Genomic DNA, 26,315 nt, shown 5'->3' with positions numbered 1-26,315 from the left:
TTTCCACTACTTGGTAATCAGGGCTAAAACAGCAGTGGTGTGTGAAGAGGAATGCTACGACTCTCATCTGAATGAAGCACTCACCTGTAGAGCAGTCATGGCCGGTCCAGCTGGGATCACAGCTGCAGGTTCCAGCGTCTGCCAGGAAAGCCCCATGTCCAGAGCACTGGTCCATGCAGGAGGCCCTGGGGCTCTCGCAGCCCGGGCCCCCCCAGCCCACGAAGCAGTGGCACTCTCCCCGGACACACACCCCTCGGCCCGAGCACGTTGGGTCCAGGCAGTCCACTGAAAAGGTTCCAAAGAGACAGCAACAGGCAAACAGTCACCTGCTGTTTCTCCCTTTCAGAGGCACGGCTCCCCTGCTGGAGCAACCCGGCATCTCTATTGGCGCCCGAGTAGAATGGTGACTCCGCAGTGGGTCTAAGCTCCGCTGCAGTCGCAATTGGCTAAGCACACGTACACCCGCACAGAGCAGACAGACACAAGCTGATATGCGAGGAGGCCCGCTGTCTCCAAAGCCAAAGACGAGATTTACAAACAAGCAAATTAAATGGATACTTTCACAGTGGGGCCGACTGCACCAACCTGCAGGTACAGTCCACACTCCTGCTGGCGCTTTCCCATCATCTCATAATGAAAAATCCTCCCAAAGAGGAAAGACGCCTTAAAAGGAGCATGTTTCTCTCAATTGAAAACCATGACGGCGTGCAGTTGAAAGGTAGACTAACCAAAACCCACCTTGACAGAATGTAAAAGAGAAAGTGGGGTGTAGTGAGGAAAAGCCTGGGGGCAACAGCTAGACTTCCTAAGTAAGAGAGCATGCTTTACTCTTGTTTACAGCCTGTTAGAAGATCACTGTGACTAAGGGAGCCTTGCCATTGGCTTCTCTCTGTATCTATATTTTGCAATTAACACTGTATCAGCTCAATTTATATGCAAATATTAAATTAATGCCTGCTTCTGTAGGATCCCTTCCCTTGACATGTTGTTAAATGAGCGCTCACTCTGTGGGGGACAAGAGTTCGGGGAGCATACAATAATGATAATAACTGTTCTTTCTACTCAAACAATACCTGCACGATACACACAGATGGCAAATGGGCGCCAGGCAGGAGCAATGTCTGGCCACTGAGAGCAGCAGGCCGCGCCATGGCAGCTCCCCTTTACCATGACATAAATGGGTATAAAGGCCGTTATAGTAAGACAAACAGGATCTCTCGCCTCTTAGCAGATGGTTTGGGCACAAGGCACAAAGATCAGAGGCTAACTGACAAGAACCTCTCTCCTGGCAATTAATCATTGTGGCTGAAGGTCGCCCGGAAGAAAGGTAAAAATGTTAAAGGGCCCTCGTCCACATTCCCCTCCACTCCTTATGGCTAGCACTCCACCCAAAATAGAAAGGGGGCCTATGGATGTCACAAAGCCCCATTTATCAAATCCCAGGGTCCATTTTTCATCTTGAAATGAGAGCCTTCAAGAGCTGACAAACACAATGGCTCCTTCAATCTTATCTGGTCAGGCCTTATCCAACATTGCGATTGTGTGGCTCTTAATGGATTAACATCAGACTTTTCCTCTGAATTTCAGACAATAAATGGATTGTTTTGATTAAATGCCATACATCCACGATGTATATAGAAGAAAAGAGTAATCTAATGCTGTGAAGGGTTAGATAGCCTACTTTTGGGTGAGAGTCCAAAAAATCTTGTCATGATTATCCTTCGTAGAGGATGCATTCCAAATGGCCCATCGTTACAACTAGATGGAAATTGTTAAATAAGCCATACCATGTAATAGCCATTTTCATTCTGAGTATTCTCTGGAAAAATCAAAACACTTCAAGCATTGAGATGTAGATTATGGACGTTAATGTGCACAGTCATTTTATGGAGAACCATGTTATGTAGTAATTTTGGCCAAGTTCAGGGAACATTATGATGACTTGTTGAATCTGTGAGATCACCTTCTTCGCAGTTTTCCCCCTTGTAGCCGGGGTTGCAGATGCAGGTTCCCACGATGCAGGTCCCATGGCTGCTGCATGTGATGTCGATGCACTGGTTGGTGGGAACGTCACATTCGGAGCCCTTCCAGCCGCTGTGACACATGCAGCGACCTTTAAGGTATTGACCATTCCCGCTGCACAGCACTGGACAGGCGGCTTTGAAAAGAGCAGACAGCATACATCCATTTGAATGGGCCCCACTAACGGTTGCTTCGAAGAATAGTGTGTGTGCTGAAACGTCGGACAATGAGGTTCTGACCAAAATGCTAACAAGTTTCCTTACCGCTGTAACGCAAACTACTGCACCTTGGCATTCAATGCATTTTTGAATGGACTTAATCTGTCCTCAGATGTGACCCAGATTGTAACAAACCAAACAGTAAATATCTAATATCCACACAATATAGTATGACTGTTGAAATTAATAGCCAAATTATAAAAAGAGACAAATAAAAAGAGTGAAATGTAGTACCCATCAACACAAGGATAACAGATGGCTGTACTTGTGAAGATGAAGCCAAAACAGACGACTAACATTATAACACATTGCCGTAAGTTGTTTTTCTGTTATTTTAACTCGGAAAAAAGAATGCAGTCTTGGTTCCAATAATGAAAAAAATTGTGAATACAAACCCTAAATCTGAAGCTTTGTAGAACCCATTTTTTGTGCAGATACTCAAGAGTTATGAAGAAGGAAATTCAACTGCTTCTTTTATGCGTAACACAATGCCAGATTTAGAGAGCAACAGAGGTGCAAATAAAGAGAGAGTGAAAATGAGTTGGAGTGAAATTGCCAAATTAAATGAGAAAGATATGAAGTGTGTTGAAAGATATACAGTATGCAATTAAAAGTAATTTTAAGCTGCAAATAACATTGTTCCTTTCGTCCATGCAATGAATATATTTTGTTCGCATGTCAGCACCCTCAAACGCCCCATAATTACATTGTGTGTTTATGTGTGTGAATGATGGAGACCAATAAAGACAGACATTATGACTGAGGGAGTGACTCACCTCGCCCACAGTCCGGTCCTCTGAATCCTAAAAAGCAGTGGCATGTTCCAGCCACACAATCACCATTCCCAAAGCAGTTACTGGGACAGTCATCAATCGAATCTGGAAGAGAGCAATCAGGAGCTTTTCTGAGTAACGTGTTTTGGAAAACAATTTTCCTCCCACTCATTTTCTCTGTGTTGATTATCATCCCTATGCTAATGACACTGACAAGCACAGGCTTCAATCCTGTCAACATTTTAATTTCACTGCAAAACATTTTTGAGTGTTACTAATGTATTTCAGCCAGATGAGATGAGAGAGTTCACTGAAAGACTGAACAAGCTCTGATGTGGGCTTCTACCACACTGGGCATTTGCAGTGAGGGCCCCCAAAGTTTAGAATGACTTAGCACTTTTAAGTCCTCTAAAAAAAAAAACAATCTCTATAAACATGCCTTTGCTTGATTTTATTTATGTATTTAATTTTCTTCTTTTACTGTTCGTACAGTACTGTTCTTATTGTTTTCATTTACTGTCGTTTTATTACCACTGCACTGTCTTGTTATTACGATGGTCTCTGTAAAGCACTTTGTAAATTGTTTTTAGAAAAGTGTATAATGTAATAATAAATAATAAGTATATATACTGTACATATATATACTTATTATTATTATTAACTTGCAAAGCAAATACATTCTGTTCAGACCTGAATGCACTGGATGCGATAAGTGACCTGCATCATTTGACAAACCTAATTTGATGCTTTTATGGCGCACTGCAAGCGGGAGATTTGAAGCGTCAGCAACACTGGCACCTGCATTTCACAACTGCCATGGTTAACGTTACAGTATCATATTTTATGTTCTATGGCCTGTTCTTCAGTCTGCTTCATATATTTGCAGAAACAACTAGAGTAGAGCAGATAGACTATATATAGTAGTGTTCATACTTTGTCCATCCATCTCAACAATTGTATGCTACTAGCAAAATTGCCTGCAGCATGCAGTCGTATATTACATGACATTTTTGGATTTTGTTAATTTCCATTTGTTGCAGCAAAAAAAGAGGAGCTTGTAGTGTTTGTATTGCAAACCTTGCAAAAGATTAAAAACCTTGCAAACAAACCTTGCTTTAATGTTTTAGTATTCTCTGATGCAAACACTAAAACAAACAGCTAATGTCTACATTATCCATCATTTCCTTTTCATTTCCTTTTCATTTCATTCCCTTTCATTTTCAAATTAAATAAATTGGCAGAATAATTCTCTAATTCTCTCTCTACTAGCATGTCCCATGTAGCACTCTTGTTTTTATGTGAAACAAGGGTGACCAGAGATCTCCCAGGCTCTTCACAGCAGAAGGAATCCGAAACATGATGCTCAGTGAATTAAACCCGAAATGGTGCTGAAAAATATTCAATCTTGTCCGTTGCCTTCAGGCAGCAGAAGCTCTGAGGCAAAACTTACAGAACAAAGAATCTCTTGTGCTCCACAAAGGGCTAGAAATGTGAGCCATGGATTCAGCTTCCTTTTACTCTGGAGAGTCAATCATCACCGAGGATGCAATGCAACAAGAGAGAGAGCAAAAGGAGGGAGGGAGAGAGAGAGAGAGAGAGAGAGAGAGAGAGAGAGAGAGAGAGAACAACCAGTGAATCAGGGATCAGGGAGAAAAGGAGTGAGAGGAAGGGAACGAGAGATAGAGTGAAAAAAAAAAGGAAAGGAGTAGGGGATGAGCAGAGAAATGTTGCTGATGTTTTCTGGGCTGCAGTCTTGCCTTTGCCATGTTGGGACAGTGAGGGGATGCAGGGGGCACTATCCCCCAGCATGGTGGAGGCAATCAGCATTTTGGTGGAGTTTTGATGGCTTTCAACAAGAACATCTGACTACATCTAAAGCCTGGGCTTGTTGCTCAAAGCTAGTGAAGCCAGCAGTGTGTGTGTGTGTGTGTGTGTGTGTGTGTGGGTGTGTGGGGTGGTGGGCAGGAGAATGAGGTGTGGTGTGTGAGTGGGGAGGGAGAGAGACTTGCCATTTGAAATTCCTCCCAGAAGTACAATTATGCAGGAATGACTCCTGGCGTGAATCTTACAGCTCATGTATAAAGGGACAAAAAAAAAAAAAAAATCCCAGACTGGTGGGGTTGTAATTTTCTGTTCATGAAGCAGACATTTAAAGATCCACCTTTAACTGCAATCCATCGGCACATTAAGCTGGCCAGGTTTTCTTACATTAATGTGGCTAAGATTCAGGTTATCTGTTACGTATTTCTTGTTTTACTATTGTGAACAACAAACCATCAAATCCAATATGATTCAATGACTAATCCTGAACTGCAGTGCTCTCATTCCAGATGCTGACACAGTTTAGTAGACTACGCGCTCGCCATGTCTATTGCTTGTGTTTCCTCTGAGAGGACGGAGGGGAGGCCATGAATATCTCTTAGCCACACACTTGACATAGGCCAACGCATAAATCATGAATTCAAGCAGAGCTTCATTGAAATTCATTACCCTTCATATCAGGGGAGCTAACTATTGTGTGAGTCTCTCCAGTAGGACAGAGTACCGTGCAGTAGGCAGGTTTAATCAGCGCCTTGCTATGCTCTCAGAGGATGCTCAGGATCTTTGAGTGATGGGCGGCCGTGTACAGAGAGAGCCTCTGATCAGCAGGATATAGAGTAAGACATTGGCACGGGGTCTTTGCTTTCCTTTGCTTTGCTCCCCAGTATAGGAGGCTGTGTCTGGGATGAGGCATGTCTGGCACCAGGCAGCAGGGACAAATGGCTGCATGCTCCAGAGGGCTGTGGTACAGAACATTCAGTAGGACACATTTCACATTGCCATAGAGCCTCAGCCAAGTAATGAGGAGCAGCCCAGATTAAAGAGAGAAGGGACGCTCCATTCCCCCAGATGAATAACGGCGTGGCAATGAAAGTGCAATGAACAAACCTTTCATTAAACACACTTTCCTGTATTCATTAGACACACTTCCCTTCACATTTTCATGTGAAGAGTACAAGATGCCTCATTGATGGTAAAAGAAGACATTTCTTTTCACTGTCAGACACTGTCAGAAACACAAGAATAATTTTGTTATCCTCCTATAAACAATGCTGGCGGTGGCTCTCTGTGCGCCTGTTCTAAATGGATATTGTTCACATATATTTCTATACCTGGGCTGCACTATTTGAAGGTCAACTCCATTCCTCCATGGCTCAATACAATTCAGGCAGTTGGTGAGATTCAATTTCTGCTGAAGGGCACTTAACCGGCGACCCATTTTAGAAAGGGCTCCTCTGCCTCCCTCTGAGCTCCTCTGAGCAGATCAGCTCCGATACAAATGAACAGAGGCAGAAATCTAGCACTGACTAACTCTGCCCCACCCCATCCCCATCCCCATCCCCGGCACAGAATACCCCATCCAGTTGTGTTTTATCCGATACAAACCCACAGGAGGCCTTCATGCACGCCCAATCAAGAAGAAGTAAGCAAGAGTAAACACGCTGCCCTGTCTCCCCTTTCTCGTGTCATATCATATATTAAGTATTGAATTATAGCTGTTGTTGGCACAGCAGGGGGGGCATAGTGCATCTCTTGCCTGTCTCCAGTCGGTGTTACATTGGCGTTGAGGACAGCTTCCCATCGATCTGCTGCCTGGCACAGCCCCTGTCACAGATGGACTCTGGCCCAGGAGCTTTTAATTAAAGAGCATGTGAGAACAGCTCCCAGCTGCCATCCCTGTGAAAGTCGACACCTCAGGCCCTCTCACACCTTGCTTGATACAGCAGTGCTAATCAAAGCCGCTTTAGGGAGAACAAAGAGGAGTGTACAAAATGAAATCACCTCCACAAAGAAGGACGTATGTCTGAAATAGAGCGGTGTGCCACACAGAGCTAGTCAAAGGAGAGAAATATCTTCCTCACTTTGATATATGGAAAGTAGATGGAAATTGGACCAAATCATGATCAAAAATGGCACTAGCAGGAGGGTACAATCATACTTTGAATTGTATGCAAATGGTTCCCAGAAGCCGGACCCCTAATTCGCTCAGAAGACACTCAGGCTAATGAGTATATTATGATCTCTCAATGCCCTACTCAGGGGCATGGCGGGATAGCACTGATGTCCTGATTTTTGTAAAATTCAACTTCACCTTGATTAACCTGCACTTTCCTTGGCTATTGAAATCTGACAAAAAACTGTCTCTGACTCATGCCCCGAGTCTGGGCTGTTTGCTGTGGAGTGCTGCTGGTTGGTATTATAGGGATTATGTGGATTGCTATTACAGGTTTCAGTAGTGGGTCATGCCCAGGGCGCTCACCTATGGCGGTGGTGAGGAAGGAGACTGTTTCGGTTTCTTTCCCATCGTTGTAGACGGCCAGGTGCCAGATGCCAGAGTCCATGTACTGGATGAAGCCCGTGTCGTGGGTGGTGATGGGTACCAGGCTGCGCTGCATAGCCACAGGCCCCTCCAGACCGTGGATGTCCTGGGCCAGCAGCCTGCGCCCATCCAGCAGCTCCACAAAGTCAAACTGGAGACAGACAAACAGAAAGTGAGACAGAGCGATGGACGGACCGCAGACACGCCATTAGAGTGACACATGAGACTTGAGTGCTTTCAGCCCTCTTTATAGCAGAGCATCATTTGGTCTGCATGAATAACTCATCATTCCAGAGGAGCCTGAGTAAGTCTTGGCACATAGTGGGTGGATGGGTATGTGATAATTTCATAGTCCAAATATCATATATGAAAGACTCATTTCAAACTATTAAAGTGAAAAAAGGAAGCCGGGAAGAAAAAAAACACAAAATAAAAAAAAACAAATTAAAAGTTAGTGTTTACCAAATAACATCTGCACCGATTTGCCTCGTATCAGTACTGACTCAATGAATACCAATGAGACAGCCTTTCATTTTCATCTACATAAGGCAGGGAATCTTGACTCATCTGCCACTCTGTGTGTAATCAGTCACAGCACAAAAACTCTGCTTTGGATTATTTGCTTTGGAGTAAAAATAGGGGAAAAGAGACAAATGTAATCTTTTGATTGAAAAATAAATCACACTGGACATTAATAGAAACCATGCAAACTATGCACACAGAACTCCACACTTTGAACAATTTGTTGAGCCATGGTTACATTTATAGCAGAAATCTAAACTCTGTGGACCATATCCATGCACAGTCAGATATGATTAATAACATGATATATCTGATTCTGTGCTGCACATAGATGGGAAATTAGTGTAAAGAAAAATCTCCCTCTCTTGCCCCCTGAGCCCTGTATCTCCCGGGTGATTCATTGATGATATTGAACTTCGAACAAACAACCTCAAAGGAATTTGCCATAAATCCTTTGAGCAACAAAGAAAGCGATTCATAACACAATGGAGAGATTTATGAAATAGTTTGTATTCACGGTAAGCCCCAACATAGTTAGATACATTTTTTAAACCATACCCCAATTTATACTCGGTGGCAGAAGAAGAATGGAAAAGAGGCTGAATCCTTACACTGAGCAGACATGTTTGCAAAACTATTTCACATAGCATCGCATTTACAATTTACTCTCCTCGTTAGCAAGATGTATAAACAACATTATGGTAACACAGATAAATGAGCTGTTCACGAAAACAAGAAATTATGCCAACATTAGAACCCAAACAAACATTTGTATTACACACACTATCCTTTCACGAAACTAATAAGCGCAATAGCATGGATATGGCATCACATCTACTGGCACGGGCTCAGCGAGCATCAGCGACTTTCGAGCATCACCCACCTGCGTGTGAGATGGAGGTAGGCCTCTCCTTCCGTAGATTCCCACTAAGGCATCTTTGCTGAGGGACACGTTAAACTTCAGGTACATGGGATGATCAATGAACACCTGGGACCTCCAGAAGATACCAGGAGGAATCTGCTGGGCGACCTTGCGGCCCACGTCAATCTCCCCCATGTCTATGAAGCTGTCATCTGGGAACAAGCTGTCCAATTTGCCTGCATTGCACACAAAGTAAATTGGTCAAAAAGATCACACCATTAATCCTGCATGTGGAGGGCAGAGGGAGTCAGTCTACTGAAGCATGATAGTCTGACCATATCACAGATATTCAATCACGTCACTGACAGCCAGGGGAAAAAATAAAAAAAATGACCGCTCTGACCGTTGCTAGCAAGACTCCACCAGACCTAATTCCAGTGGAGGACAAGTACAAACATAGAAATACATAGAAATAGAGTAGTAGTCTGGTTAAAAAAAAAATCCTCAATTCAGAATTCTACTTACGTGAAAGTACTTAACTGTTTGCTATTGAATGCTGTTAAATAGCTCTTAACTATGCCTTGGTATTGCAATACTGGGAAGCATTCATTCGTCAAAGCTTTGACCTCGAATGGTTAAGCTAAAGGGGCTGATGGTCTAACTATGCTCACTTTGATGAGGTGGCTGATTCAAAGATGTAAAGTTCATCACTTTTTATAAACTGATCACGTTTCATATGCTCGAACGTTTCCATCCGAGTAACTAGTTATGGCAGGTTCTCTAAATTTCTCTTTTTAAATCTAAAAGATGTAAAAAAATAGGACATATGATAAGGAAATGATATGGAAAAACCTGAGTAAAATACCAGTCCTTCGAAACTGTATTTAATTACAATAATAGAAGTAAAAAGAATCAAGTAAAAATACTTAATTACTCTCCACTCTGTGTGTAATTGTAATGGGGAGATGTGCGAGCCCACCCACACAGGTACTAGCACATCCACTACCGAAAAAATGTCCATATGCTCCATAATACACCTTACATTGGACTCGGTGGAAATGGCAACATCTGCTTGCCCATGTAGATGGGCCAATTTCAGCAGTGATGTCTACTAAAGCAGACGTCCATACAACAGAACCCCCAGGATTTGGTGGCAGACACGGCGTTGGGTTGCACGTGGCATGGCAGATGGCAATCTCCTCAAAAGTCCATCAGTGGCAATGGGTTTTATCAGAGAAGACAGGACATGCTCCCCGTCTCCCAGATCTGGGCTTTACATAATGCTACAACACACAGACTCATATTCCACATGTTGGGGTGTGTGTATTTATGCAGCACATTAATGGTGTACTCATCAGCCTGTTTAAATAAATCATAAGCCGAGACCAGTGATAATGGGCCTCATGGTTAAATAAATGGTTGTTGTTCTGCAAACTAAACTACTACATGATGTTTCGATGGAAATTTCCATGGTAAACACCAGGCAAGACACGACTGAGGAGGAGAGAACGACAGTGGATTTCAGCACTATGCACATCTGCATCACCTTGATAAAACATTAAATTGATCATCAGTGTTTCTGGTGACAGCGCCGCAGAATGAGACTTATTTCGAAAGCTATGGCTATTGATTTCCTTTCGGCAACAGCTGCCAGGCAGGGTCTAAGCTCAGCTGTAGTCGCACCCGTTGCTAGCTAAACACACTTTCTGCCGTCTGGTAAATGAAAAAGACAACTCCTGGATTCATCTATATGGTAATGACCCGATCTTCCACCTATTGTAGTCTGCCACTGGCAAATCACATGGTTAAATCTGGCCCATTTGTTCAAGAATGGAACAGAGCAAACTTTCCTCGAGTTGAGCAGTTGGTACCGTGGGGTGAGCACATGCTTTCTTTGGCTGCCAGGAAAGGCAGCCCAGGCTAGGAGATGAAAGGATCACATCCGTTCTGAAGGGGACAGAGTGGCTAATCCCCGTCCAGCCCCTGGATACTCAGTCCCTAAAGCTGTCCCATTTTCTCCCTCCAGGAACAAATAACACTTTCCCACTTACAGCAACTTTCATAGGATTACAATGCAGATCTGTTTGCATACCATGGAGACCATTGGGCACAATGTGAAACTGGATGACAAAGTAATAACGAACTCGCTTGAGCTTTAAAATGTCATCTGTAAACTTGGAAGATTGGAAAAACTTTTTCCTTGTGCAATGTTGTTTTTTTTTCTGATATGGGTGCAACAATAGAATCGACTGAGTCATTCAAATCATTCTGACAAATTCCAGCAGCATTTAAGTTAGTAAAATACAGATTTCTATGGAAAAAGTTATTTCATTCATTTATTAAAATACATTGACCTTTTTAAATCAACTTCAACTTTCAACTTTATTGTCATGTGTATTAAAATACTTGTGCTCTGGCTCTCTCTGCCTTAACACAAAAGGGCACACCATCACAGAACCAACAAAAAAGAGAAAGACACTACAGACCTACATAGACTATGTACACAAATGTTACTTACTGTCATCTTTTCCCCTCCGGTCAGGTATCTCCAAGCCCGTGTTACCTAGCGGTGGCAAGCTCAGGTCAGTAGGGAAAGGTAGGCCACTGGTATTGTCTTCTGACAGCTGGTACATCTGTCTCTGCATGGGCTGCAGGTGCCAGTTTAATCCAAAAAGGTGCATGGCTGCAAGAGGACCAAAACAAGACAATGTCAAGATTTTGGCGACACCTTTTTATTGTTTAGGTGTTTTGCAGTCAATGTAGGCACTGGCCTAACATACTGTAGTAATAATAATAAAGACACTCAACGTAGACTGCGGCTTCTTCTATTTATTCTACCTTCTTATATTTATTCCAAACAAACCGCTGTTGCTGCTTCCATAAATATAAAGCTCATCACCTCCTGTGCAGCAGAAGATTTTTTGCCAGGAAAGACAGACCACCTCATGGGTGTTTAGGACAGCAAATGCAAAAGCGTTCATGAACTGGGTATAGGTTGAATCACTACTGCATGGTGAAAGGAGAATTTATACAAAAAAGTTGCATATTATTACTTTAAGATGACGTTACAATGCGTATTTTCTAATGAATATTCAATATAAGTATCTGTCCCAAAAGCCCAGAGGAGCTCCACAGTGCTTTGTTATTAAAATGTTTATTGGTTGCTCTTAAGGTGACAGCTGCGAGATGGCAAAATAAGGAAGGACATAGAACAATACATGGGTTTAATGGTTAATGGCGTTTTTTTAAAAAGTGCTGAGCAGTAAGATCAGGAGATGAATGCGATCCTGACCCCAGGGGACAGCATCTGTCTCACCACACCAACCCAGGAACGGACCGTCCCCAGTGCACTGCCATTTTTCTCATCCCCATTACCTTACTAATTCCCCTGCAAAACTGGGGGACACAAGGAAACAACCGGGTCAGCAGGGAGACAACAGGGGTGTTTGAATGTGAACACCACGGAGGAAACACAGTGATATTTTACAAGGTCGACAAAAGGAATGTCCTTTGGAACAATAGCAATGGAGTGCAGGACAGAGGAGGAGGGGCTGACCATGACAGATCACCAATAAGAGAATGGACAAGACGAGCTTAGCAAGGCAAAAGCCACCTTGGAACTCAACAGTCAGCAGAAAAGGCCCAGAAACGCAATATAGCTATTTTATTGGTTTGTTGGTTCTCCTAAGCTCCTCAAATAAATAACCAAGCAATTCAATTATAAAGTGTGAAATTATCCGACAGTTTTAAAAGACTGAAGCTGGGACTTAGATTTCCTCTGTTCCTCTAACTGTCGCTTTCTTAAAAAGTGTTTTCATTTTTTTTCCTCTATGCGAACATAAACTGCTTCAAGTTACCAGTAAGCCTTCTAGTGACTGCTCAAAAAACCTGTATTGGGATCAGAGGCAGAACTGGTTTGTTAGTGGGACTTACAGAACTAGCTATCTAATTATGACACCAATGAAATGAAACTGTTTATCACTGTGTAGCTATTGTTTTTGGTCAATACAAGAATAAATCCGTAATTTGTAGAAGTCATCTATAGTGTGGCACTGGGATATCTTTACATTTCCCTTACTGTCTATATACTTAGTTTGATCATTAAACAGCCTTTTAGAAGTAACATGATTTCAGTTTTGGTACATTAATTTTGAGTGTGATCTCACCTACAGTTCATTTTCTTTGATCCATAACTATAGTTTGTTGCATTTTTGTATTTGGTTCATTTAGGTTTACACTGCCCAATTACAAGTGAACCAGGATTTGTGAACAAAAGTCACATGGACCCACAAGTAGCTTATTATTAGTAGTAGCTTTATTAGACAGAGTGTTAGTAACCTGTCATCCCAAGGATGTTAAAGATATTTTTGGGGGTTGGGGTTCAGGTGGAGTCAAAATAAATCTGACTCCAGTCCCTGTAACTTTAGCTAAGCATGATGAACTTGTCTGCGCTCTTTGCCGTAATTTACCTCCTCTGGTGTCCATACCAGTTAACAACAAATGAAGAAATAGTAAAATAGTAATTTTGTTATGCCAGGCTTTCCAACCATGAATAATTGCTGGCTATCAGATGTCAACATCCATAAAACCTTCAGTTTTGGGGTCGTTTCTTGTAGTTGGTTTGGATTAGGGCTGGGTATCGTTTAAAAAATTACGATACCAGTACCAATACCAGTACCCTTAAAGTGATACCGATACCAATAGAGTACTTCATTCGATACCTTTTTTTTTACGTTTTGGTGGCATCTCGGCACGCTGAACTGCCAACTCCGTCACATACACCGCACTCGACTTCACCACAGACTGTATGGGTTGTAGCTGCTGTGGTAGTGGGCCAATCACACATCACATTAAATCGAAGAACGCTTGCGGTGATTGGCTGCGAGCAAAACCATACAAATAGTCATTTTTTTCTAGATCTGTGTACAAAAAGTATCGAATGCAGGTATTGTTTGACTGGAGAAGTTTCGATACTACTTGGTACTGGGTTATTTCGGTCGATACCTTAAAGGTATCGAGTACCGATACCCAGCCCTAGTTTGGATTGCATTCTCACTCCTAATGAACCACATCACAGTAGGACTGAGACCCGCATTTTTTAACAAACCAAACTAAAGAGTTCAAATAAACCACCCCAAACATGCTTTACATGAATGGGCCCTTAAAACCGAATTTGTTCATTGACAATCTACAAACACTTGATGGCACTGCTCCATGATATACCACCTCCCTCCTTAGGAGCTACACCACCTCCTGCAATCTCAGGTCTGCTAAGGCCAATCTTTTGATTCCCACAAAGCTAGGCTCAAAACATCGAGGGACCGTGCCTTCAATGTGGCAGCACCCTGGGGAGCTCAGGGATGCTCCAACTCGCACATATTTGAAGTGGCACTTTTGAGCCACTTCAAATATGTTGTGGTTCATGCACCCGGTGTTTACAAAGAGTAAATTCTTTATGGAAACACTTGAAAAAGCTCTTAATCAGAATCAAAAACGAAAATTAACACCCTAAATTGCTTCATCAAGCCATGGATATGGTATTAATTCTCTCTGCATCACAACCATCAGCGATCCCCCAAGAATAAGACGAGGTTTGCTTGCCCAGGCTCGGCTATTAACTTCAAATTGGCCGAAACCGTCATTTGAATCTGACAAGCTGCAGATCAAACCAAGCTATGGTTTGTGATGAATGGAATACATCAAGTTTCTCCCTGTGGAAACTCTTCCATCAAATATGGATATTAGAGAGCGCCACCCTGCCTAGTTCCTCCATTCAGATCTCTCTAAATAGCTGGCCCAAGATTATGAGACTTTCTAAATTACTGAATGTACAAAACATGCAAAGAGTAAATTTTATCTTTTCATGATGCACACTAGATGAACAATGCAACATGTTTGTTCAACTAGCTTGATGGTTTCTTCATACAAGACGAGCAAGATGAGTGTGCAACAGTGTGGTTATCAAAGATGGTAAAACACAATGCAAACATCCCATAAGATGATATAAATTCAACAACAAAACTGCCATCTGTCCCCTGTCCTTCCAGCGCCTGTGGAATTGACTGTATCAGTGGAAGACACAACCAGTGAAGAGACAGATGGTTTGGGTTGTCATTTTGTAAGCTCCAGAAGAGACATTCCTTTTGATTTGTAGCTCTACACTGACTGGAGAAACAGAAACAGAGTCAGTGTATGTTGCTGGCAAAACAATCGCATCAAAGGCACCAGACAGAGTGTTGTTCCAAGTGTCCTAGTAATCACTTCTTTGTGGGCCCCGTTCTTCATCCCAGCCTTCCCCAAGGCCTCTAATGGAAAATGAGTTGGAGAGCCTTTCCCCCCTTAAAGATTTACTCGGGCGCCTCCTTGGTATCTATGATATGCAGAGCGTTGGACCTGGGCCAGTGAAGAGCCTCCTGAAAATTGTTTTGCTAGCTTCTCAAACTTTGCAGAGACAGTGTGCAGAGACACTGAGAAGGCGGCTAGAATTGGCTACTAAATGAAGACAGGTTGTAGGAATAACAAGGTGCTTCTAATGAGAGGGCCACTGGCACAGACAAGCTGTGTCTGTGTTCCAGCAATGCCACTGACCTGTCAAGAGTACTGCACTTCGTAGCATTGCCCATTTTGTCCTGAGCACATGTTGTGCCCTCCTTTCGCTTATCTCTTGGCAGGAAGTTGGGTCACGCCATGTGCCAATTAGGGAACAGAAGTACTGTAGCAGAAGACTTCTCAGCCAATCTGAGGAATGCTGCACCCATTGCTGTGGGTGATCTGCCAACGGTCCTGTGCTTCTATCCTCTGATCTCAACAGCACTTTCCAACTAGTATACACTTCAAGGGAAGCTATGATGAAGAGAGACTTTTTTTCTTGTCTTACTGGTCAAAACCATCCATACTGTGTAATATCTAAAAAAGAAGACAAACTATCATGAGGTATTTCCAAAAAAATTCAGCCAGTAAGAAATATAGTATGCGCTAGTGTGAAAAATGTATCCTCACTCATCTGTCAGTGAGTGGGCTGTGCACATTAGTAACCATATGGCTAATTAATCTTTTTTAGACACTTCAATGAACGAGTGTTGAATGTGGCAGCCATCAGTTGCTCATTTTTCACCTAATTGCTTTTACACCTCTCTTACACTGGCAGTCTATGGTGTAAACCACCACTTTTTTTGCAATCTCATGTCGTGGTGAACTTTGATTTGCACATGAATACAAATTCAAATTTGTTGAGGCAAGTAACTGCCAAACTGTTTTTAGCACATAGCACCACTGACATGCTGTATTTCTCTAAAAATAAAACCCTGTAAAAACACTAATGAAGCATAATGAAAAACTGACAGGGTATCAGTTTGGGGATTTCAAATGCACAAGATTGGAATTGCAAATGTAGTTGGTGTTTTCATTTTCAGTGCGTCAGCAATCCAGATGGCCTTTTGCACTTTTGAGTTTCGTGTTTGTGCTTTGGGTGACTGCATGATGCATCAGGGTGTGTTTCTCCTAGTATCCCTGCAGTCAGAATTGGGTGAATTTTAGAGATAAAAACAATGAGAAAGCATACCGGTCAGTATATCAAAAGCACAGAACAATTTCTCATTTGCTTTGAACTACCTGTACAGATCGAGAATCAGTTCTCGAACAGCACAGCCTGACGATCTGTCACTCAGTGCCACAGAGGGAAGCCTATATACAAACACTACCATGCCACCAAAGAATACACCTTAAGAACAGAAATAAATCGGTTGGGCACTTTTTTCCTTTGGAATCACATCGGTATTGACAAAACTAGATACTGCAAAATAATAACGAAAGCAAAACATCAAAGAACGGAGTGTGATTCTGGAGTGCTAACAGGCAGAAACACAGGTGAAGTCTGTGTTGCAGCCTTTTCTGGGTTGGATGCTCATGCAGTGAATTTTTTTCTGGGGCCCAACCTCTTTGTCCTTGGCTGGATACCCAGTGTGAATGGAAGTGAACACAGGAGGATACTGATGACCTTAAAATGGCGAACATATAACAAATGTGCTAATGAGCGAGCGACCACAGAGAAAATAGTGCCGCGTTAAACCCCCCCCCCAACCTTTTTGCACTTCAAAATGTGCAGATTTACAAGGCTGCGCCGAATAAAACCATGCTGCAAGTCAAAACATCTGTCATGAGGCGTAATTGGGTTCATTAGACATCTCACCCAGAGTTTCCAATTACAGGCCTCAATAATTAATTGCACTTGAAATTAAATATATTTTCTCATCAGCATTTAATTAAATATGGCCCTCGTTCTTGATTGGAAATTCCGATCTTAGGGTGAGGTTTGGTCTCCAACATGTTTACTTGTGGTGCACCGGGAGATGGTCTGAGTTTTGCGGGGTGTAATTACACAGTGTGATTAAGCACTATCAGGCTGATGGGGCTCTCTGGCACTTGGCCAGGTCACAAACACTAGTCATGCATCTAGACTACATCTACAGCCAAACCACACTGTTGATGCCAAAACAACCCAAACCAGGACTTGTCCCCTCCCATCCTCGCTGATTTAAAATTGTTGTATCACTCTCTCGCATAGAGCATCACCATGAGCAGCAACCAGCTGATTCTTTTTTTTTTTTCTCGGGAATCTCAAATGAAACAATTTAAATGATTCTGGTGACAAAAAAAATGAATAATCAGATTTTAGTTCGTTTGGCCTTGGGCAGGAGCAGAAACGATAGCTTCATGATTGTTACGCCATAATGCATATGTATAACAAATGTCTTCGATGGAGAATCCATTTTTCTCACTGATGAAGACCTTGCAGGAGGATCTGGCTGCTCTTTCATTGACTTCATACAAATGAGCTACAGTGTTCTCACCATCCCTCCATTTGAAAAACTCCATTTCTTTTTCCGTGCGAGGCTGAATTTAACTGTGTAACCATTTATATGTTAAACAGGTACTCAAATGCCAATCAAATGTAGCCTATATTATATGGTAAAATATATGAAATAGAGCTGTGCATCGTCTCCTGCATTTGATTTTGTAAGAATGGACAATGCTGTAGTCCCATTCCTTGGATCAAAAATGTGCTGCTGGCAGTTGGGTTTTTTTCATGTAGAGCCTGTCTATCCATGAAAGGGAGTTGGAAACTGTCAATTTTTAAATCCTGACCTAAAACATACCTTGCACTGACATTACATTTCTCTCTCTCCTCTCCTCTCACTGCTCTACAGAAGCCCTATGCCCCAAATCCTGTCACTTATTCCTTGAAAATGTGCTGTATGTTGTTCCTCCTCCCTACTCTGGTCCTGTTCATCATTTCTTCATCAACAACTCACCCACTCTTTTGGCCAAGTTCATAGCACCAAATCAGTCAACACATGCTCTCCTCACTACACTGGAATGGACCTCACCCCACATACTGGACTCACTTCCCACACCTGCTCCAAACCCTGTTGCTACTAACTGCTCTGTGTTTCTTTCTTATAAGTAATAATCTGCAGTGTTTTCATATAAATAAAGGTCTGTTTTGCTACTTTGCTACACCGATTGATATAACACAATAGTGATTCAACCTATACTCAGTTCATGAGAGCTGTCACGTTTGCTGTTCTGAACATTCGGTGTTAGGTATTTCTTTTTCCAGTGAAAAAAACCCTCTGGCACACAAGAAGTGATGCGTTTCACGCTACCGGCAGCAACAGCAGCTTACTTGAAAGAAATAAAACTAAGAACTGGGTATAGCGTGAGCAGCAATAGCCACCATGCTGAACAGACAAAGAAAAGAGCGCTTCCTACAGAAACTCAAACTCCACCAACAGAAAATCCAAGGAAAAACACATTACAGGTACTGGCAACACTGTTTGACAAGTGATTTCTGAGAAGTGCAGTGCAAAAACACCACAGCAATGAGCGCTAAGCACCAAAGATGTCGCCAAGAAAAATAAATAAAACCTTTAATACCTTTAATTTCCTCTAAAATGTATTGGTTTCTTTTTTTGTGTGTTTTTATCAACTGCTGTCTGATGTAAAATGCATTTTGACAATCCATTTGTGAAATGTAGTGGAAACAGTCTTGTATACAGATCACACACACAAATGAGGCACTATACTGCCAGATATGAATATCATTTCCTTAGGGAGTGGCACCAGTTGGAAAGAGCACAACTCTAATAGCATATCTAATAGCATAAGTCAAATATCACAGCTGATGGTCCACAACCAGCTGGGACCTGGTTATGCTGGTCAGGGGCCTCTGACTCAAATAGGATGAATATTCTCTTGTGTGATAGCTGATGTGCTCCATCTTTTTAATTCTTTCCCTATCTGACCTAATCACAAGAGCAAGAATCCGGCTTGCCCGTCTCTGCAGACTCAGTCAACCCAATCTATGAATGATAATGTTATTTCGAATGAGGTGTGCGGGCGAAGAGTCAATCTTCGAGTCCCTATATAACCCTGCTCATATGTGGCGGAGAGTGCAGATTCAACACTATTAAAATGGATAATAGCGGAAACACAATGGAGCATGGACTTTTCTCCCTGTGTCTGCAGTAAAGTGGGGGGTGGGGTTTGGGGGGGAGGTAAGGCGGAGGTGCCTGCCCCGGTGCGTGAGAGCATCAGAGGTGACTCACCGATGAAGTAGGCCAACAGGAACACCAGCGTTACTGAGATGAGGATGGCACTGAGAGCAGCACATTTCCAGTTGCAGTGCTTATAGGGCTTCTTCAGGCTGAAGGCGGGCCGAGAGAAGGTGTTGCGAGGCAGAGGGCGGGGGGGAGGCGAGTAGACCGTGCTGGAGGTCAAAGGGTATCCCGGCGATGTCGTGCAATACATCGGTGACGTTCCACCTGGCTTGAACAGGAAGTGTCTGGAAAAGGAAACGTTCTCTTCGTGAAACGGCCTCAATAAAAACAGTCAGCATCGTGTGTAAGTGTCATGGAGTGCAGTCCCTTCTGCTGGTAAGAAATTCTGTCTCCAAGCACATTCAATACTGTTACCATAGTCACGCTTCTGCTAGGTTAGTGAGAATACTAAAGCATATTGGGTTTTGTCCAATCGAAATTGTGAATCAATATGAAATCTAATTTACAGGACTAGTGACCACAGCGGGCCCTTGTTAATTCATGCCAGCATGGTGAATAGTAATTCACTGTGTCAGAGCTATCCAGAGGACAGAGATATATATAGCTGCAGCATGGGGTTGAGGAGATTTATTCGCCCTTGAAGAACATGGCTGGTTTTCTTAGAAAACATGTGTAGAGCTGCATGCTCAAGTGCCTTATGATCAGCCCATCAGAGAGGCAGTGGCAGTGGCACTGTTGTCAAGCCTCTTTTACTGACAAGTTTACAGGAAGCTCTGGAGCGACAGTGACAAGAATGTGATTGAATGTCACATTTCAATGTGCGATGTGGAAAGTCACTGAAACCATTCTTTATTTATAAAGATCGGGACAAATCTCTTGACATATCCAGTTGTTGCCGTAGGAAACGACATGGTAACAATGACTCATAAAATGGCCACATTTATCAAAAGCAATATGACATGGCGATATGACATAATGCGAATTGTTAGTTGTATTTAATAGGGTAGGCACGGATATAGAGCAGATTTTGGCAATGCAGGAGACAGACTTTGATGATTGACGGCATCTCTAAACAGAGGACGTTTGATGGAAAAACAGAGCAGGCATCACAATGTTTTCATGGCAAAGCAGATTCTGATAGCGTGAGCCAGATAGCAAACATGCAACATACCCGTCGTTGTACGCGGCATCGCGGCGTGCCGACGCCAGAATGTCCATCTCAATGAGGTTGTCCTGTAAAGTCTCTAGGAATGTCTGCTTTGCTATGTTTCTACACACAGGTGGAAAGATGGATAATGAAGCTAGTGTGAGATGTGCGTGCAAGGAACACAGAAATGCCAACACAGTATGTGATCACCAAGCAACATTAACAACAACTGACAAATGGGGATCAAGAGGGACAGCACGGGACAAACAAATCAAGGCCCTTATGGAACTACTTCTACAAAGGTGTGAGACAAATAACATCTAGCTCTCTCGCCCCCTCACGTTTGGGCGCTGCCATACCTTGTTTTGTACGAGCCCTGCCCTTCTCTGCAAGCGTCTTGCTCTTCTCTGATAAACATTAGAGTATTCTGGCTCCTTTAAGGTTGTGATTGGAAGAAACGAACAATGCATCACTTACAAAAAACGGCCTTAAGGTTTCTAACAATAATTCTGGACAAGTGCAAAAAAATAAGCACTTGTTTTTCAGATTTTTATTGTATTTTCAGTTGCACATTTACTTGACACTTGTCATTTTTGATAGCATCCTTAAGTACCGTTTTGGGTTTTCTTGCTTTAACGGTTGTAACAGTCCATAGAATAAAAAATAACACATCCGCAGTTCACAGTTTGTAGAGGCACGTGTCTCATTTCTCCCATAATGCACTCCCCCCCATGAGAGCTCTGTTCCATAAGGGGAGACTGCGGCAATGCAATGGAGAAATGAACTGTCCACATGCAATGGGCAGGCTGAACACGTTCAACGGTACAAGAGAAAAGCCTTGTTTCTGGTCCCTGCCCCCCCCAAGGCCTGTAGCAAAGTCTGTTTATTGTCTCACAAGCTTGTGCTCTGGAGGGGAAGAATGCAACTTTTAATGAAGAGAGAGAGCGACGCCTGGCAGAAAGTCTAAAGGAAAGTGGTGAAGCTGGAGAGAGACGACTAACGGCTGGCATCCCTCCAGTGGCGGGCCGGGATAAGACCTACCGGTGCAGGATTTATCAGGGCCATTCAATTCCACAAAAGTGCGGAGAGAGGGCCATTATAATGCTATTAACTAAGTAAAAGTGACATTTAATATTTCAGGGTCCGTGTGGATATTACTAATGGTTTAAATTTTATCAGTGGAATTCTAATAATTGATCTTTTTTTTTCCCCGGCAATAGGTGATATACAGTACATATGTGGTTTCAGCAGCGCTCTTGCCTGTTGCAAATCCACTCTCTTCGCCATCTGTTTTTCTGCTCCACTGGGGATACCTGTGTGGGATTAACTTTGGAGCTGTATGACGTTTAATCATTCATTACGCCACTAACTGTCCTTCTACCCACTGAAATTAGTGCTCATTTTCCTGTTGACTGAACCGTCTCGCAAAAACTGGAGGAAGAGACAGTAATTCTGTTCACGGCTGGTTGTTTAGCCGTGCCAAATTAAGTTAGCTATTCTCCTGTCAACAACGGTTTCATTGGTGGCAACTAATTTTAACTGATACTGTGATTTAAAGTTCTTAATTGAATTATTTTGAATAGATGCTGATAATGAAATCCTCAAAATAAAGAGACAAGCCTTTTCTACTCGTATGATTTCCACCAAAACCAAAGCTACGGCACGACTGCTGATTTAAAGTTGCTCGGCAGGCAATTTTGTCACATCGAGAAGTTGCGTTTCTTTTTTGGGGAGTTCTTCCACCGCTAGCAGAGCAATGTGATCATTAGGAGGTTTGAGATGATTCTGGATTGGCATTCTTGATTCCACAGTGGCTTGTATTAAGACCAGCCAAAGAAATATCAACAGATACTCGCTACAATAACACTTGACAGATCTACTTCACACAAGGGCCTCCTATTGAGAAATGTGCTGGAGAATTGAATACTGATTGATATGAAATAAATAAAACTCAGGGCTGAAGTGGAGGAGCCATGCGGCCTGCTCACGGGAGCCTGAATGTAATTTCACAAGAGCTGTTTCATATCCAACATGATTATAATTACTCTGCCGGTGAAATCCAATAGCGTTTGCACTGTTAGGATCGCTAACCTTAGACGAGAACCAACAAACAGCACTTTTCTCTTGTTTACCACAAAATCATGTTCCGACACAAATCTAGGCCTTTTGCCCCTAGCAGGATATTCCCCATTTTATTGCTTTGCTCCTCGTTAGCACTATGGTAATTTAATATGGAGCAGACAGCATGGAAAGCTGCATTCGATGGCACCGGCTCAAGCTCGGTCTTCTAGATGCCAGCATCACTATACATCATCGGGGAGACAAGTTGCGCAGTACCTTGTTTCCAGGGGGATGTTGCTGTTGAGTAGCCAGTTGTCCTGTGTGCTGCCGGAGTCTTGACCGCTGGCGGGACCCTCAGGAGGAACAGAGCTGTCTGTGGGCGCGGGACTTGGGTTGCTCCGCGGTGTGTAGTTGGCCCTGTTTAGGGAGTTAATGGAGGCCGCATGGTGCTGATGATTGGGTGAGTGGGAGTGGGAGAGCGGTAGAGGAGGCGTCCGCAGCCGAGAGTGGTTTTGAAACGCTCCGTCTGAAAGCGATGGAGGAGAGAGAGAGAGAGAGAGAGAAAAAAAAACACACAAAAAAAACCAAAACAACACGTTAGAGAACTTTTTAAAAGAATGATTCCACTCATTTCATGTTCGTTTTGCGTCACTTTTGAATCCTGTGAGAAAAATGGTTACCTTTGGAAGCACCATCAAAGACACCCACATTCACCGTTTGTTCGCTAACACAGAGTTTCAGAAGTGCGGTAGGTCCCCAGAGGTTGCACACTCCAAAAGGTTTGTGTGTGTGTGTGTGAGCGTGTGTGTGTGTGTGTGTGTGCTGCAAGGTTCAGATAAAGCCATTGCTCAGTCAATCCTCTGTGGTGTTATTTTACTCTCTCTGCCTCACTGTCCTGCCGGATGGATGATTAGCCACGGCTTCACCAGCAGCACATAAAGTAGCACCTACACCGAAGAGTCTGATTACTGAAGAGCTGCAGAGCGACTACGTCAACCATTCTGAACAAAACCCTCCCTCTCTCTCTCTCTGCTCATTGCTTCTCCCAACTGGTCTCTACCAGAGTGTGCTCTCTGCCTCCCATAGCGACCTGTGACAGTTTACTCAGACCAGACACTAGTCCTTGTGTAAAGAGAGCTACGTGTCGGCCTGTTTGTGAAACTGACAGATTTTTTTTTTTTGCGTTTATTTAGCGAGAGAAGGTTGTCTGAGCATGCATGCCCTGCTTCACACTCTCACAGATTTTCTGGAAGCTGCCTCGTGCAAAATTTTTCTTCCATTGTTGGCCATGAGCAGCTCCACTGGAGCAACTGGGATTGACTGCATTGCTCAAGGACACCTCATCAGTAGCTGTTGAGGGAGAGGAGAGTGTTTCTTGTTTACTTTCCCCACCCAGATTTTCCCAGCCAATTGAAGATTTGAACTGGCAAACATCCACTCATAAATAAGCCTGAAAATGTCATAGTACGGTTATCTTGACCAACATTATCTCGATAGTCAATATTATCTCGATAATTATTAAAAAGATGAATACTTCATAAACAGTACTGTAATATGCTTCAATTACTTAAAAACAAATTTATCATATCAATCACAAGACATTTGGCTTCTTTCTTAAAAAACAAAATTATAAAATGCTGGTGTAGAAACTGTAAGGATAGTTTTAAACAACGCAAATAAAAATCCAAATAACAGCATCTAAAATAAATAAAGCGCTGCCCTGGTAGATAGACAGATACCTGGCTTCGCTTCGCATTCATGTGCTCCGGCGCTGCCCTTCACTGTCAACAGTATACAGTAATATGGTTGTACTCGCTGACCAGCCCTCCCATCCTTGGTATTATACACAAACGTTAGCTTTCTCTTTTGGTAACAATCTGTCATTATCAACTGCCAAGATTTGGCGCCGTCAACCTCTTTGGGAACTCATTCCAGCGGTCAAGTGCTGTCTTTAGCAGCCAAAAACCCTTTCTTTGTTTCATCAGGTCTTTTACCAGCTCCGTTGTCACTTTGCATCTGGGGGTTTTTAGATATGAGGTCTACAAGATCAGATTGTACCCAGTGGTCTTATATGCACGATTTGATACTCCCAGCACTTCACAAGATAAAAGACCGATGTCCTTGTGCACTCTGTATCCATTTATTTCCACGTCTGCTAAGCCATTCATCAATCAATGAACTCCTGGCTTTACACAAAGTGAAAGAGTGGCGTTTCTTTATAACAGCAAGCCTCCTTTATTTCACAGATATCCACAACACTAAATTGCCAATTTACAGCAGAGGGAGTAAAATATAGACACGCCGAAGGCTTATTTTGTATCATCAGCTCATTCATTAAAGCAGTACCCACTTGGGCCAGTCGAGACGCTCGGGGCCATTTCAGATTTTTTTGGTCAGGGACGTAAAGTTCCTTGCAATATCAACATGTGTCCGTCAAGCTAGTCCGGTAAACAAACTATGCAGGTACAAAACTAGCTGAGCTGAGAACAAAGCAGCGGCGTTAAGCTTCAGGGCTCGAAGCATTATGGGACAGGGTTAATACAACCTCAGTTTAACAGCAGATTTCAAGTGACAGTGCAGAGAGAGAGCCCATTGTGTTCATGTGGGAAGTGCTGAAGGATGGCACAGCAAGGACAAACAAGTGACTAAAATCAAGTGTGTGGCATTTAATCCTCCAGCAACTGCTAAACTCTCTTCCCGTAAGCCTTTAAACAGGCATGTGCTTTACAGGAAGCCCGTCGATTTTACACATACTCACCGATATAGCGTTTCACCTCGTTTCTATTTGTATACTGTACATTTCATTAGCCTTCAACAGAGGAGAGAACGCCAATTTTCACTCAGTTTTGAGCCTGGCTCACAGCCACATAGTCCACATTTTTTACAGCCAGTCATTGTAGGATCAGCCGCTGACAGAAACCTTCTTATTCCTTTTCATTTTAGAGAGAGCGCTATATCATTTGTCTGTTGCAATGACAGATGGTTCCATACGAAGACACTTTCACACAATGCTGCCCTCATAATTAGCCCCACCTCTCAGACACTGGGAGAGGCACACCACAATCCTAATGAAAAATAGACCGGTGCGAGGTAAAACCACAGAATTGTTGATGACCTCCCTTCTGCTCGGTAATGTACCTGATCCCTAAAGCCATTAACAAGGTTATGCTAATTAGATGCGGGGACAGCGGTAGACATAGTTGAAGAAATATATCACAAGGACAAATGCATCACGGCGCTGGAATGCATTAACTGCTCGCTAAACAAAAAATTTACTCCGTATGGCAATCAGGTAAATGTGGGGCTGATAACAAACTTTGGTAACATTGTTTTAAAGACCATATGTAATACATTATAAGGGTATCAATACAGGTAAAAGTGCATTCATAAAAAGCTATAATCATAGTCAGTCATAATGCTGGATGAATGTCTAAAAATGCAAGTTACTTACAATTCAGTAATATTATTATAACCTATAAGTTAAGTGATATGCAGGTTTACTCAGAATACAGCTTTTAACATTTTATAACACAATAACATTTTTTGTTTTGTTTTGTTTTTTTGGCCAGTGGATCACATGGGGACACATCTTAACTTATCTATCCTTCACTTGATAACTATCCTGGAATTATTTCTCATGGTACAAGGAAAAGTGTCTCCTCTTTTGTTCAGCTGATTTATACATTTTTTAAATATATTTTCTATTCTCACCATTTCATTGCATTTTTTATGCTTCAAATAATTTTGTAAGATCTTAAATGTAGAAAAACTTAAAACATTATATCATAAAA

General features: G+C 42.6%; 1 protein-coding gene across 6 annotated transcripts in view; it reads right to left on the bottom strand.

The window, feature by feature from the left end:
• The window catches only part of tenm4 (teneurin transmembrane protein 4), a 114,046-nt gene that overhangs the window by 56,171 nt on the left and 31,560 nt on the right, over positions 1 to 26,315 (bottom strand). For 2 of the 6 annotated variants that reach the window (XM_071917533.2, XM_071917535.2), the window contains exons 4-12: positions 22,801 to 23,050; positions 20,488 to 20,586; positions 19,365 to 19,600; positions 11,276 to 11,440; positions 8,779 to 8,993; positions 7,314 to 7,524; positions 3,017 to 3,118; positions 1,964 to 2,158; positions 85 to 285 (exon numbers count right to left, since the gene is read on the bottom strand). In XM_071917533.2, the coding sequence (XP_071773634.1) occupies positions 85 to 285; positions 1,964 to 2,158; positions 3,017 to 3,118; positions 7,314 to 7,524; positions 8,779 to 8,993; positions 11,276 to 11,440; positions 19,365 to 19,600; positions 20,488 to 20,586; positions 22,801 to 23,050 (1,674 nt within the window). Of the gene's footprint in view, positions 1 to 84; positions 286 to 1,963; positions 2,159 to 3,016; positions 3,119 to 7,313; positions 7,525 to 8,778; positions 8,994 to 10,897; positions 10,901 to 11,271; positions 11,441 to 19,364; positions 19,601 to 20,487; positions 20,587 to 20,822; positions 20,898 to 22,800; positions 23,051 to 26,315 lie in introns of all 6 variants that reach the window. The other 4 variants (XM_071917537.2, XM_071917538.2, XM_071917536.2 and 1 more) reach the window with 3 other exon arrangements.

Source organism: Centroberyx gerrardi, chromosome 6 (genome assembly GCF_048128805.1).
Source record: "Centroberyx gerrardi isolate f3 chromosome 6, fCenGer3.hap1.cur.20231027, whole genome shotgun sequence".
In the NCBI taxonomy this organism is placed as follows: Eukaryota; Metazoa; Chordata; class Actinopteri; order Beryciformes; family Berycidae; genus Centroberyx; species Centroberyx gerrardi.
This window is presented reverse-complemented; position numbering and strand designations above follow the sequence as displayed.